Here is a 16051-nt window from a genome sequence, read left to right as displayed (position 1 = left end):
GACCCATAGTTCAATCTCGAGCATGTAATTTGTGGGGCCACTTTGCCTGAGACTGTACAACGGCAAACACACCAAAGTTATGTGCAAGTGGTGTGGTCTGAGAGACCATGAGGATGCTAAGTGCTCGAAGTCAGGAGTAAATTTGATCATCGTCGAGACGAACGAAGAGGAGGTTCTAGCCATCACACGGAAGCAAGCAAAGGTGTACCCCGACCCAACGGAAGAAAAGAAGAGACTGGAGGAAGCACCAAAAACCAATGTAGGTAGAGAAAGTACACCTGAAGGACACCACTGGTACCTCCGCACGGAACTGCGTAGAATAGAATATCATACGGCAAATATTACAAACCGAGGTACCCGTCAAAATAAATGATCTGCTGCTCACTATGCCTCAACTCCGTACGGCACTCATGAATATCGGCCCAACTACCAAGTTATTAGCAGAACAAGGGAAAAAAAAGGTGGCGCAAGTGCACAAAATCCGATACTGCTAGCCCTCTCATTCGGATGGCATCCGGCAATCGTCGAAATGGGAATCCTTGGGACTGTTTTGACGGACACGATTGTGGACGGAGGGTCCGGTGTCAATGTGTTACCGAAGGATACATGGAAGAGGTTAGGGCAGCTAACATTGTGGCCTCCTACATTCCAGTTGTTAACAGCAGACCAACACGGGATCAAACCGTTGGGAGTCCTGACGGCACAACCAATGACAATTGGAACACAACCATTCCTACTTGACTTCGTCGTGATTCCGCTGAAGAGGAGAGGGTACAACACTATTCTAGGCCGTGGATGGCTAGTGCAAGCAAGGGTTAAGCACGATTGGAAGAAGAATACTCTATCAATGGAGCATGGGGGTAGAAGATTCATAATTGACCCGCACACACAAATGGTAGGTGAGGAGGTAGCATCGTCAGACTCAGAAGGTGAAAGCGAGAATGATGACAAGGGGAAGAAGAGAATGGAACCTGATAGAGAGGGAGTATTGAGACTGGAAGGAGGGTCGAGTGAGGACGACCTAGACTCGTTGAACGGCCTTTTCCACTGGAAAATAGAAGACTACGAACTCTTTTCGAGTTGTAATATGTTAAGGGTCGATGGAGGTGAGAAAAAAGAGGAAAATGAATGTCCGAAGGAATACAAAAAAGCAAAAGAAGGAAAGGCGGTTGGGACTGAAACTGAAGGGAAGAACATACAGTACGAACCTAGAAATAGGAAAGATTCCACCGTATGATCGCGCAGAAAGAAAATGTTACGGCAAACCAGGGATTTAGCAGAAAGGCGCCGGCAGCAAGGAAAACACATTGTACAGTCTGCACAGGAAACAAAAAAAACAGGCTTAATAAAAGCTTCAGCATTACGGAGCAAAGGTTCTAAAATCAAGAGTATAGTTATTGACAACAAGGAGTGGCAACCGACAGAAGTCATGGTACCGAGTGTCGGGAACAAACTGGGCGATATGGAAAACTGGAGGGAGAGATCGTGTAATTTAAATAAACTTCGATGATTGCAAGCACAATGGGCCACGGAGGTGACACAGAACAGGTGCAAATCATGGCATGGTAGACACCCGAAACTGAACAAATTCCAACCGGGGCAGATGATGTTGAAGTATGACGGACGAAATGAAATCAAACTAGGCAAGTTTAAAGTCAAACGGGTCGGGCCATATCAGATCTAGGAATTGGGTGATAACAGCGCAATAAAATTATGGACACTTGACAGGAAGGAAGTAGCCGATGTAGTGAATGGATCGAAAGTCTACCATGAAAGAAATAACGCACCTCCATGGACGAACAACATGAGAAAAGAATGACTGTAAATGCTGTATATATGTAAATACTACACATATGTAAGATAAATAAAGGTACATAAAAGACAGAGTTATAATTTTGGAGTGCCACTGCAAAGTAATAAAGTAATAACGTGTGAAAAAGTATTAAAAGTGAAGAAGTATAAAGGAACACAACCTACCGTACGACCATTTAGAAATATGGGGATGAGAACCTAAATACCATACGGCTATTCAGGAGTAATTCACTAAGATATTAAAGCCTCCGTACGGCCAGAGGAAGGCAGAAGGATACGGCGAGGCAACCATACATTCTGAAGAAAAGAACAGCAGGATACTATGGAGCATACGGTGACACCGTATGGCCAGTAGGGAGCAGTGTACGGGAAAAACATAAGTGATGGACCCATATAAAGACCGTACAGACGGTGTATTAAAAGCGTATTAAAGACAATCGTACGAAGTTTAAAAGCCAAGATTGAATGGTGAGATAGGGAAATTGAAGTTAAAAAAGACCATACGGCCTCAAGAAAGTCAAAATAACAAAGTCCGGACACCGTACACAGAAGCTGGCCATCGTACGAAAATTGGAGATAGGAAGGTTGTACGGCGTACGGCAAGAAAAAGTTTGGAATTGACCATATGACAAGGCCGTACGGCAAAATCAGGAGGGAACATGAGCCGTACGGCGCACAAAACAAGGATAAGTTATGAAAAATGAATGTCGTATGGTGACTATCTAGGAGAGAATACAAAACTGTACAGTATGAGGAGATAGAATTATTCCATAGTAACAAAGAAAACTGTGCAACACATTTGGAAAAGAATTGAAGAAAGGAAAAGGCCATACAACAACAGAGAAGCAAAACTAGTTGTACGGCCACTGCAACAAGCAAACAAGAGACAATTGGGAGTCTGTATGGAGTTAGGTTGTGATATAACAAAAGGGATCAAAGAAGTCGCACTGACAGAGGTACAGTAATAACGGAGGCCATACTAGAGCATTCAAGAGAAAGGAGTTGTATTCTTCAAGGAATAGGAGTCGTAAAAGAAAAAAAAAGACGACAAATTGAAACAGTTCGAAATGAGTAACACATGATGCCAAAGGGAAGGGTAGACATAAGCAGTTACCAGAAAGAGTGTGGAATCGAAAGCAAATGACAGAAATAGTGTGTCCCATGTAGTTTTATGTGGGTTTTGGAGTACTAATTTGGTTTTGGCGGCGAGGGGTGTTGCCCCTCGACCCCGCCCTGTATCGCTGCCCTAGTACCCTGCGGGGGTGCTAACCCTCAATCCTGTTGGGACCCCAGTCGGTGTGGTTATCAATCGTGGGAAGTGTGACCAGTTTATGAGACCTGGAGCTGCTGCAGGCATGGAGTGTCTATGTACCAGAGGCACTTGGAGTAGGTGTTGGACGTGAGGCTGTCTTGGTGGATGCGTAGAAAGCTCGGGAGGAGCTGATCATCCAATTGAAGGCAGTTCAGCGACACTTGGCTCAGGGTACCCAAGAGTTGGAAGCAGAGAAAGCAACACGGGTGGCTATCAAGGTCAGCTTGAGGAGACAGTATTGTGTTAGCAGAGGCTACAGATGCAACGTGGTCTGGAGACCAATTTGGTACAGGCACAGAACGAATGTGAAAGTGATGTGATAGAAGCAGATTTATCTTGTTGTAGTTAGTCAGTTAATGTATTTTGTCTGTTAATTTGTCTCAGATATTTTGTAATTGTCGTCCAGAGACAACTATTTCTTTTGGGGGGATGATGTCGTAGGTAAATATTGTGTAGTCGACAGGAGGTATGTCATCGGTAAATATTGTGTAGCCGACAAGGTGTGTGTCAGGATGTATCCTATCGATATTTGCTCCTTCGAGAAGGTTCTTGTTATGTAGCGGCATGTTGTATGTGGCCGATGGACCCCTTCGAGAAGGTTCTCGAGATGTATATATAAACCCTTTGGGTAATCATTGGAATCATCTTATCATCAGAAGAATAATGTAATGTCTTTGGCATATGCGAATACTACAAGTTCTATTGTTCTGTTCTATTGCCTGTATGCATTGATTCATTTACCCAGTACGGTAAACAATACTTGTAAACGAAGCTGCAGATGGTAATGGAATTTGTAGATGGAAATGCGAATGCAATACTGAATGGAATGCAATGTACAAAAAGAATATTGTCAATAGCAAATGTGGGAGGGATCTCTGACATACAATGTGATCGCTTGGTATCAAAATGCAATCGTATATAAAGAACTTGTCTCTTTGTTTCAAAACCATGCTCTATAATGTTCCCATTATAAAATAAATCATAAATCAAACTATTATAATGGGCCGACTGATTTAATGTATCTCGGACCCATTTTTATTTTTGTTTCCGTAGTGGTGTTGTCGTTGGCTATCTTTGTACACCCTTGGAAAGCTATTCCTGATGGGTATTTAAGCACGACATGTAGGTTGTCTTTAGGTATGTTTTTGGGATTATTTTCTATGTATTGCAAATTCCTGTCGGAGTTTTGGATCGTTCACCATTGCGGAAGTGAAAGATCTTTCCTATTTGGCTCGTGCGGTTTCGGTGGGTTTTAACCCTCACCCTATTCCGCTGTTGCATGTATTACTTCACTCGAATTTGGAAAATTGGAGCACCATCTCGTGGCAAATATTAATTGAATGTTTTTGTGTTCGCTTTCCATTCTTGTCCGGGTTTTATCTTGTTCATGGTGTATTAAGTGAATTCACCTTCCATCACGGCACGACTTCACCTCCACAAATACGCATCTGTACCCAAACACCTCCATAAACTATACCGTACGTCCTCCCTCACCCCCCATTCACTCATCGTACGACCAACTTGGTCTGTACCACCGTATGGCCCTCTCTTGATGTCATACGACTAAACATTCCTACTGCATGGTCAATCTCCCATCGAGTGGCATAGGTTAGACTGTCATACGGCCTCCTCAGCATTTGTACGGCTTCTTTGGCATCCCGTATGGCTTCACGTGGCCGTCTGTACGGACTTACCTGAGTAGATTGTCTCCATACCGTACGTCATCCATACTTCCTCCACACAAGTAAACCATTTTATCAATTCGTCTGATCATAAAAGAGGACTAGAACATTACATGCGCAGTTACAAGCAAGATGAGAAAAGGTGGCAACAAAATGAGTTACGAACAAGAGCCATTAAAAGGCCGAAAATACATCTAGCAGCACAAATATTACGAAGGCCCAATGAAGATTAAAAAATATATGGCCCTTGGAGATTGTAAAGGCTGATGACATGAAATAATATTAAAATCATTGCTAGGGTTGGAAAAGAAAATAATAATGATAACTTCACTCTCAATCTATTAATGTAAGAACATCATCTTGTATCTACCTATACTCATATACGCATGTACACATATACATGTGTAACATTCTAAGCATACATATCTTATGTATGTGTCATTTTTAAAGTAGGTGTATACGTTCTTGTATATCTTAATTGAATTATGCATATATACATGTATATGTATGTACAAGTACATATAGTTACCATGGTATCATTAAATTGACATGTTTGACATGACAGGAAGCTCCGAGATAATTCCAACAAAATATAAAGGTAACTGTTTGTTCCAAATCAATTATTTTATTGTCTTAATAAATGCATAGACCAATTTAGCTCATGGTGATCACTTGGTATGCCCTTGCTTGCCTAGTTCATTTTCCATTAGCCATGGTGGTTTAGGACTAATACCTATTAAATCAATGGCAAGTGGTGCCCCCACACCCAATTCCCTCTCTAGTAATGCTTCCCCCCTCTTTGTCACATTCCTGCAAAAGAAAATTACCATGGTAATAACATATTTCCCAACTCATTTTAATGAAATCAAATACCCATGTCAACTAACTATTTCCAATTCATATGACATCATAATGAATAACCAATATTTCTTATTACCATGAAATCATAACGAATAAACAATGCTTCAATTTAACATGAAACCATAACGAATAACCGGTTTTCAACAATCAATTCATGTTCACGTGAAGTCTCAATGGCTATATAGAATATTTTAAAATTGAGCAAAATAGGGGATGTAACAATTTGTTTATAGGCATGTGCTGCAGATATGTTTTTTGGTCTCAAAGGGAGTAATGTTTGGCTATTCAAAGATTGTGCAGCATTTTGGGCACACCCTTTTCCCTTGTTGTCAAAGGGTGAAAAATATACTAGAGCAAAGAGTCCACCAGTATTGCCATTAATGACAAAGGGGCAGATTTTTGCACATATAAATGTTGTTTTCATTGTTGTCAAAATGGTTGGTGCAGAGAAGATGGATACAGATATCCAGGTTTTGTATTTTGCAATGTCCTAGTGTGCTCCAAGTGATACAGTGTCAGTAATGCACATAGATGTTGTCATTAGATAAGAAAGATTGATGGAGAAGAATGCATAAGGTTTCAGGTCTTGTTTGGGGTTTTGGAGATGGTTTCAATTGTTTGCACAAAGAATTTGTTAGGTGTGACTATCCAGTGAATGGTATGTCAAACTAAGTTTTGTTTTTTTGGTCCGCATTGTGGAGCATCAATATATTTCACCTTGTAGTTGGAGTATGGTATTGGTAGATGTCATAGGATGCTACATCTTCAATTTCATTGTTTGATTCATTCTACAATAGGATTTAAGATTTTTGAGCATCGACATGATAGAAACAAAGTACTTGTTTGCGAGAATGCTCCACATTACTCTATTAATTGTTTTGATGGTGTGGGTTGTTGATATGATTATGTTGGGATCAAGTGATGCTATGTTAAGCATCTACAACAATTTTGGAGGTTCGCACTTCTTTTTGTGTTTGTTAGCTGACAAGTATTAACATCTTTATCCTTTTAAGCTGACTCAAAGATGTTTTGGTCCCTGCGGGGGTGTGCAAAGATTTCAGATCTAGAGGAAGATGTGCCATGTAATGTTCCTAAGGTGAACTCGGTTTGTAAGTGATCTCAATCCATAGGCAATTACTTAGGTAGCCTTGTTGTGTGCTCCCAGTAGCAAATGCTTCAAGTAGTTCTCCCTCCGTGCTTCGGGTAGTCTTTCCAGTGCCTCAGGTAGTTCTCCTCCGTGCCTCAAATAGTCTTTGCAGTGCCTCAGGTAGTTCTCCTCCGTGCCTCGGGCAGTCAATGCATCAAGTACGGTGGAATCAAGAGGCGAAAGGGGTGACCATAAGGTCCAAGAAGGATGTTCGTATGGTGATGGGTGAAGCCGTATGGTAGTCTGGGATAGGTTGTACGGTAGTCTGGGACAGGTTGTACGGTAGCAGTAGGGTTGTACGATGGGCCTTGGGTAGCCGTACAGTAAGTAAACGGAAAGTTGTATGGTGCGGGACAAAGAAGGAAATCGTGGAGAATGGAGTGAGGGAGGTCCTACACCATGGTTAGTGAGTTACATACGATTCCCGGTAACCAACAATATTTGACAAGTAATTCAGATATACAAACAAGAGATACCAACAAAGTTGCTCCACAAAATATATCGATATTTGCCAAAATCAAATCAAGAAATACACAGACGGAATAGGGTGAGGGTTAAATCCCACCGAAACCGCGAAAGCCAAACAGGGAAGATCTTTCACTTCCGAAATGGTGAACGATCTAGAACTCCAACAGAAATTTGTCGTACATAGAAAATAATCCAAAAGCATACTAACTAAAATCTACATGCCGTGCTTGAATACCCCTCGGATAAACATCCTAAGGGTGTACAAAGATAGCCGACGGGAAACACCTACGAAAAAATTAATTAAAAATGGGTCCAAGATATACCAAATCAATCGGAACCCACCTATACAAACATTAATAACTTGGGCCCCAAATTAAGGGCCCAAGTTATTTAAAATTGGGAACATTGCATGCCAACACAATGTGATGCTTCACGTGCTTCAATTCCATTCCACATGCTTTGGAGATCATGGTGGTGGCCGACAATCTTCATGTTATACGCTACATCTTGTTAGGCCAACCTAATGAATGTTATTTTGTGTTGATTTATATATATTGGCAAATATCCTTCAAAGATGGTAGTAAGATTTGTGTAAGACTATGTATAAGATATTGTGAAGTGTGTAAGTACGTATGCACAAATATGTAAAGATGAAATCAGCCACAGCTGCATAAACAAATAACTATAATTAGCATTACAACGCAAGCACGTGTACTTGGTTCATTTAGTATAATTAATTGTAATCGTTACTAATTTGTCTTGCCCTAAAGAAATGATCTTCATTGATTTGTAAGTCCTTGTATCTTTCCCTAAGGCAATGCACCTTAGTTTGCTAGTTTATATCAGAAGCAATGAGCTCCTTGGCCTCAAGCCTATAACATTGTAATTTGTTCTTCATCTAGTGAATGTTATTCTTACCATCATTTTCCCTCATTGAGTTTTCCACATAAATATCTAGTGTTATGTGTGTTGCTCTTTAAGTTTTAGTTATTTACTTTTGCACTTATTGAATGGAATGAATGTTTAAATTTTAGTGCATGCTGATTCATACCTCCTAGCATCCAATCACCATACTCCTTTTCAGCCTAATTAATTGGAAGAGTTGTCGGGATTGCATATCCATTAACATGATGCAGGAGCATCCAAGGTGTAAGGGCAATCTTGCGTCACCCAAAAATATTTTTGTTTTGTCTTTTCAATAAGGGCTACATCAGTGGAAAGTTGTTATTTCTAGAAGCTTACTATTCTTAATAAGTTGGTCATTCGAGCTTCAAGTGTTTTGATTTCATCCATGTTGGTTCATTTTAGATATATCAGTGTACCAGTAAAGTTTCATTGCAATACCCACTGTATTTGTGGAGTTGAGAACTTTCGATATTGGCAAAGGGGTATAAAAAAATTTAACTCAGTTTTGAAGGCTTTTGAGGCTCTGAAAAGAGGTCAAACCTCGGTTGACTAGAGCTTGCGCAAGGTAGGCGTTGGAGATAAGGTTGTGCTATTTCCGATAAGGGGTATTTATAGTCAATCAGAGCAACAACTAATGAGTTATGGTTTCCGGAAGTTGTGCTACCTAAAGTCAAAGAAAATGCAATTTCTTTTGAGTTTCGAAAGTTATTGGGGCCTACTCTAATGTAATAAAATATGAAAAATTATAACAATTTAGGGTCGATCGGCCTCAAGGTCTAGGGCTAAATTTATAGAACCTTCTTGGGTAGTGGAAAATTGTCTATATAAAGAAAGCCTGTAGGGTTGTCTAGGAAAGCTTTTGGGGATTGTTAGCGGTGGCTCTAGCATACAAAATATTGTAACGAAAAATGCCCATGTGGCTTTGCATGTTGTATTTCTGAAATTTACAGTTCCATACTTTTGGAGATAATAAGAACCACATTTTTTGTTCTTGCAAATTGTTGTTTTTTTCCTATATTTGTTGTGTGTGTTTTTGTTGATAAAGGGAGTATCCTTCATCATAACAATAGCTTCCAAACGTTGAACCATAAAGATGATAAATATCTAATCTAGTACTCCAAAAAGCATAACTAGAACCATCAAAGGTACTTATTTGAGGATGATCCTTCTAAAAAGCTATGTGATCTCTATCCAAGATCTACTTAAGCTGCTCAAGCCTTTTCAAGTATCAGGCTCTAATATTTGTGAAAATGATTCTTCTCTTGAGAAGGGGGGATGGGGTGGCTGGCAAATCAATCGAAGATGCAAATTTCTGATCCTTAATGAATTGTGAACTTTGATTATGATAAGCAAAAAAAAAGAACTAAGAAAGAAACTGAAATGAAAAGAGAACAATCACACAAGAAAACATTATCACCTTGTGTACGTGGAAAACCTAGGATGGGTGAAAAACCATGGTGAGAAATGTTGCTAGGACGTACTTTCCTAATCTAGCCTAAAGAATTAAATTGTGTACAATGATTTAAGGGCATCCACCCTAAAGAATCACCAAACTCCTTGCTTGAGAGAACCCACTTAGCATCCTTGAGGCACCAACCTTGAGGATTTACAATCTTCTTTGAATTTACAACTTTCCTTTTACAAAACCCCTCACTCTTTCTAACTTCCATCTGTAATACAATACTTTTCTCACAAACTGATATATGTTGAAAAGCAGTCAAGATAAAAAATACTCAGACTTCTTTAACTTTACAATGACTTCCTCATCAATCAATGTTACTTTTCAGATTTTGCAATAACAATGAACTATACATGATAAATTTCTAACTCTCTTCACATCTGCTTTCCCTCAACTTTCTTTGCATCAGACTTGATATTACTTGCTAATGATTTACACACTTCCAGAGCACGACCTTCATCAAACCTTAGCATCTTTAAATACAACTTGTCTTGTCTCCCATCAGTTGAGTAGTTTGAGAATGTGAAGACAGATAACTGTTTTGGAGGTAGTTTCACTACCTATAGTTACATTAAACTATTCTTTGCAGTTACAACCGATGCATTAATAAGAAGAATTAATCATTCTTCTTAATTGCTGAAGTATATACATCTTTAGAGGAAGTCAATAATAAGGAGGAGGTTGCAGTTTTACAAGCGTGTACAGGAGGCAGCATCCAGTTGAAGCAGAACTGAATCATAAACAAATCAGACCAAACCAGAACTGATATAAGGGAGTCAACCTGATGAATGCAATATTGAAATTCTGATCAGGATTTGCAGACTGCAGACTTTCCAATCAGCAAATATCAATATTGTCTTTTAACATCATCTTCTATCTGGCAAAATCAGACATCTTTAATAGTTCAAAAGAAGATCACTATAAGTTGTATATACAAATAAAGTGAAAAATTTGAGTACTGTTAATGTACAGAAAAATCAAGTCAAAACTAGAGTTTCTCGCCTGCGAATGTCCATAAGCATTTTTACATATGTTATTTGACATCAATGACTTCTTCTAACAAGTTGTACATCCAAACATTGAGATGTATTATGGAAGGCTTTTTTCCTATGCAAGCTTCTTTAGAAGTGATATCATCTACCACTTTTGTGGGTTCCCTATTCAATAAATACACTATTATATAAATAGCTTCTGCCCAAAATGCAGGAACTAGATCTGCATCATTCAACATACTTCACACCATTTTATGCATGTGTCCACGAAAATGAGATATTTGTGCATTTAAAAGAAAATCTAATTAACCAGGTACACATTTTGTTTTTTTTCCAGCAGCTGACATACCATCAAGTTGGTACATAAGGGCATCCTTTCTAATGCCACAATAGCTAGATAAATAGATGCACAAAATGATGGGTGAATCCTATAGAAATCATAAATAAAAAGACAGATCCGTAGATAGTAATATGCTGTTGAAAGCTCATTATGGATAAGAGCTCACAGGTTATAGTACTCTAAGTGGTACAAAATCACAAATTGATACATTGATTCCAAATTATTTACTAATCTCATTCTAATTTAATAATATTCCAAACTATTTTTTTATATTGCAAATCCTTTACAAATAGCAGCTCCTTTCGAGCAAACAAACTAAAAACCATAAGCCAACTAAGAAGACCAAGAGTCACAGTAAGATGTCCCTATGAAGGTTTGAACTTGGGTCTCCACAACAAAAACCCAATGCTTTTAACCAATTAAGCTCAACTCCTTGGACATGTTCCAAACTATTTCAAAAAAATGCACATTTAATATTGTTTCAAATTTCATTTCAAAACATAAACAACTGAAGAGGATACTTCAACCATAACTTACCACCACAGTTGTCGTGTTATGACTCCCTTGATCTCCACCTCCGGAATTGCCTGCTATTGAAGAAACAACAGAATATCATGGACATATAACTCATGTTTGGCTTTATTTATGAATTAAATTTCATAAAAATGTCATATGTGTTGGAGTTAATATTCCAACTGTAGTGAATAAATCAAATCTGATTATGTATGCTGCACATGTTGCAAACCTTGTTTGAGTTGTTGGCAACATAAGTTCAGTTTCATAAGTTCAGTTTGTTAGAGTAATAAGATATTGCCTTAGTAATTAAATCATTTTGATTTAATTATTAAGTCACTTCTTATGTCTAGTTTACTTAAGGTAAACTTTAAGCATATAATAATTAATTATTATCATGCAACCTAGGTTTTACTTGTTAGGGATTTGATCTCCTTTTATAAGGATTGATCTCTTTGTAATTTATTCATTCACTTCTGATAATATCAATATTTTTTTTGCTCATCAAAAATGTCTCATCTATGGATCTGACAATTTCAACCTCCATAGCTTTTGCATGTAAGTGACTCCTGGGACAGGTGTTTGCATGCAGGTGATTCTTAAGAGCTATGGGGTTGATCTTTCATCAACTTCAACATGGTATCAAAGCTCAAGATCTTCATGCCCCTGTTCTGTTTATGAGAAGTTTGTTTGGCCTTTTAGATCTGTGTTTTTTCTTTTGGAGGGTTTCAATTTTCAGAGTTATTTTGTATTGAATCTGGGGGGTCACTGATTTTTGGGTCACTTTGAGCCCAAACGGACATCACCATTGAGCTCATAGCGCCCAAAAACCCCTATTTTCATTTAAAATTTGTCAAATTCGGGCATAGTTGGAATTTGAGGCAAAATAATATTGCTTCTAGATTGGACACATTTTCCGAGGCAATATATTTTTTTCTGTGTTTAGCGAGGTGGCAGTTTTCAGATTTTGGCATGCAAATTGAGATTTTTCATTTTGAAAATCATGTTTTCTTGCACATTTCCCAGGAGTGACATTTTTCATATTTTTGCATGCAAATCGAAATCTTTTTTTTGAAAATCAGCTTTTTGGCACATTTCCTGAGGTGACGATTTTCTTAATTTAGTACATAAATCGAGATTTTTACGAAAATAAAATTTTTGGCATGTTTTTTGAGACAATGCTTTTGTGATTTTTGGCACAAAATTGAGATTTTTGGCATGCAAATCGAGATAGTTTTGGTACGGAGCTGACACACTTCCCGAAGTAATTTTTGGTACTAGATGTCACGTTTTCCGATATATTCTGACACAAATCCCGATGCGGTGATTTTTAAAACTTTTTCAACACTTTTTTTACCTACATGTGGTTATTTGGCCATAACTTGCTCATCCAAACTTCGTTTTTCGATCCGAAAGAAGCATTAGAAAGATAATTTTGAGCCCATCATGATTTTGCAGTTTATTTGGACTTTTGATGTTGTTTGGTTGTCGGTTTATGCAGTCAAAGTCAGAGGTTCTATTTTGCACTCCACAAGATATATCTTAAGACATTCTATTTTCCAAATTCTGCTCCAAGCACATCCCATTTAGTTTTTTGTGTTTTTATATTTTGATGGATATCTTGGTTATTCAAGTATCGAGGAATGATTTTCTTGTTACAGATGATTTTTCATGGGTTATACTATCTATTGTATCAGCTTTATGTCTCTTTTGATCTTTGTTGACATCCTTTTATAGTATTTTTGCAAATGCACTAAGATAGAGTGTCACTCTATTGCATTTCAGGATCTTGCACATCTTTGTGTCTTGTTGTACTCGCACTACATTATAAAGTGCCTTGGGGGGTTTCATGTTGGCCATATTTGCCATCTTCCTTTGTCAAGTGAGTGTTCCTTCCACAACATTAACCTCATGATGTGTCGATGACATGTTCCTTTATAGGTGTTTGTACTTCTTTTCCACTCTCGATGTTCCAGGTTCTTCTTTTTGCAAGAGATATTGCATTCAGTTTTAGCGTTCATGTCTTACCTCTCAGCATTATAGGGGAGTTATGTTGGTTCTATTGCTTTCTTGGTTCGATGGAGTGAGCTATGTATTCAGTATTTGATCCTATGTACTAGGCGATTGCAATGGTTCTATACCTATGCATTTCGGTGAGATGGATCATTTACCATATAGACATTCTTTCATTCATATTTTTGGAGGCCATGAAGATACCTTCCATCTTCAATTGATCAGCTCTTCAAACTTAGTCTTCTCTACCTAGTCATGTTCTATATAGTGGAGGTTCTTCAGATCAGCAGTTTGGCAGTGTTTACAGCTTCATGCTTCAATGGTGTTCTTCATGATCATCTTTTGTTCCTATCTTCTAGAACATTCTTTCCATCTCTTTTTGGAGTAGGGTTTTTCCCATGTGGTTTTTTTTTATTTTTCCTCTTTTCAGAGATTTGGTTGTGCTTGGGTACCTCATAGGCCTTCTTGCTGAGACCCAATTTGCTTTCAGCAGTAGTTTCTAGGGTTTTAGCTACTCCCTAAGTTTATCTTAAGGGGGGGTTTTAGAATTATAAGATATTGCCTTATAAATCAAATCATTTTCATTTAATTATTAAGTCACTTATTATCTCTAGTTTACTTAAGCTAAACTTTAGGCATATAATACTTAATTATTATCATGCAACGTAGGTTTTACCTGTTAGAGTTTTGATCTCCTTTTATAAGGATTGATCTCTTTGTAATTTAATCATTCACTTTTGACAATATCAATCTTATTTTTGCCCATCAAAAATGTCTCATCTATGGATATGGCAATTTCAACCTTCATAGCTTTTGCATGTAGGTGACTCTTGGGATAGGTGTTTGCATGCAGGTGATTCTTGGGAGCTATGGGGTTGATCTTTCATCAACTTCAACATAGTTCAGGTGTGAGTCATAGAGTTTTAGTTTGATTCAATAACTAGTTGTAGATGTGTTTTGAGTTAAGTGTCCATAAGTTCCAGTTAGCTGTCAAGTTCATGTGTGTGTTGTCAATAATGTAATAGTTTGTTGTCAATCTAATTAGCAGTAATTTAGGAATATTAGTGAGTCAATCTATTGTATAAATACGCATCTATTATTCAAAAATAACAAACTGATATAGCATATTATTTCCTTGTTCTATCTTCTTTGTTTCTGCTGTTCTATTTTTTCAATAAAATGTTGCATAAAAGTTTTGTAAGCATAATAGAATTCAAAATAAAGAATATTTTACAAGTCATTAATAGCTTACTCTTTACTAAATAAAACTATTCAAGTTTCCTACCAACAATTATGTGTGTCTTAGAAAATTTTATCTCCCTTCCTTTTAAGTAAATACTTATCTTGTTGACATTATTTTAACTTTCGCTCTTGTAGCCTCAGAATTTAGTGGCTTTCATGTCAAATGGAACATCTTTGATTGAGATGGCATTATGGAAATTCCAATTCTTGTCACATCTTGCAACTAAAATCCTCGTACTTCCACTTTGAAATTTCTCCCTAAACTGCTAATTAACTGTTTGTATTTCCATTTTTACATTTTTCATTTCATGTTCTCATTTCATTGTATTCTACCCTAATTCTATTTCTCTGGGTATTTTTGCCTCTTGAATGTCCTAACAGTTGCACAGCTAGCTTTTAATCCAATTGTCCTTAATAAGTCAGATTAGGTCTAAGCCTGGATTGACCCATATCAGCTCAAAATAAAGTGAAAGATACATAAAAAATTAAGTCTACGAGGCGAATTCTAGCCTATGGACAGCCAGTCGACTTCAACAAAGCGGATTTTAAGACACACAGACCATAAATTCTACTCAATAAGAGATGATCAGACAAAAAGTGAACAAAACCGAAGTCCGTATCTCCCTTCACAAATTCCAAAACATAATATAAAGGATTGACGAAATTAATGTATCCGACTTTTAGCTCACGAAATTTTAGGCTTCGATATTGTAATCTGGCTTGTTTTTATTTTTTAACGATGTAAGAGTTTTGAAGTTGGAAATTGCTGCCAGGTTGAACTTACAATTCGCATTTTTTATTTTTACCGGTTAAGCAAATATTTGTAAATGACATTTCTATTGATGTGAGAGGTACCGGACCTGTGAGTGGGAGGCCATTGCAAGTAGAGAAGATTTCTTTGATTTGGTAATTGGGGTGAGGCAATGGAAGCAACGTCCACCAGTGATTGTACCTGCTAAAACGGAGCTGGCCAAGGCCATACTTTTGCTTTGATTTTACGATTTTGCAATAAAACGCAATATAAAGTAGCACTTGTGACAGAGACAGTGGAACAGAACAAATTGAGTTTTTTTTGTATTACTAGTATATATATGGGGTACCAAAGAATGGATGAAGGTATTTTAGTAGTGTGAAACTAATGTACTAGTTTAGAGTTTGAGAGATTAGAATTTTTTAAATTAATTATAAAATATTAATTTGTATTTTCTAATTGCATGTGGCAAATTTATTAGAATAAGGTAGGGATCCAATGTTTTCAATCTGATTTAATTTATATTTTTTCTTACATGATATCATATTGTAAA

General features: G+C 37.5%; 1 protein-coding gene across 2 annotated transcripts in view; it reads right to left on the bottom strand.

The window, feature by feature from the left end:
• Positions 1 to 15811, bottom strand: part of LOC149564500 (uncharacterized) — a 165700-nt gene extending 149889 nt beyond the window's left edge. Inside the window, exons 1-2 of one of the 2 annotated variants that reach the window (XM_089818042.1) lie at positions 15608 to 15811; positions 11517 to 11569 (exon numbers count right to left, since the gene is read on the bottom strand). In XM_089818042.1, coding sequence (XP_089674168.1) covers positions 11517 to 11569; positions 15608 to 15727 — 173 coding nt within the window. In that variant the 5' untranslated portion in view covers positions 15728 to 15811. The remainder of the gene's footprint in view (positions 1 to 11516; positions 11570 to 15607) is intronic. The other variant, XM_089818043.1, reaches the window with a different exon arrangement.
• Between the last annotated feature and the right edge of the window lie 240 nt (positions 15812 to 16051).

Source organism: Cupressus sempervirens, chromosome 3 (assembly GCF_028749045.1).
Source record: "Cupressus sempervirens isolate cs-2001-9-10 chromosome 3, ASM2874904v1, whole genome shotgun sequence".
NCBI lineage: Eukaryota > Viridiplantae > Streptophyta > Pinopsida > Cupressales > Cupressaceae > Cupressus > Cupressus sempervirens.
Note: the sequence above shows the minus strand (reverse complement) of the source record. Positions and strands in the feature narration are given on the sequence as shown.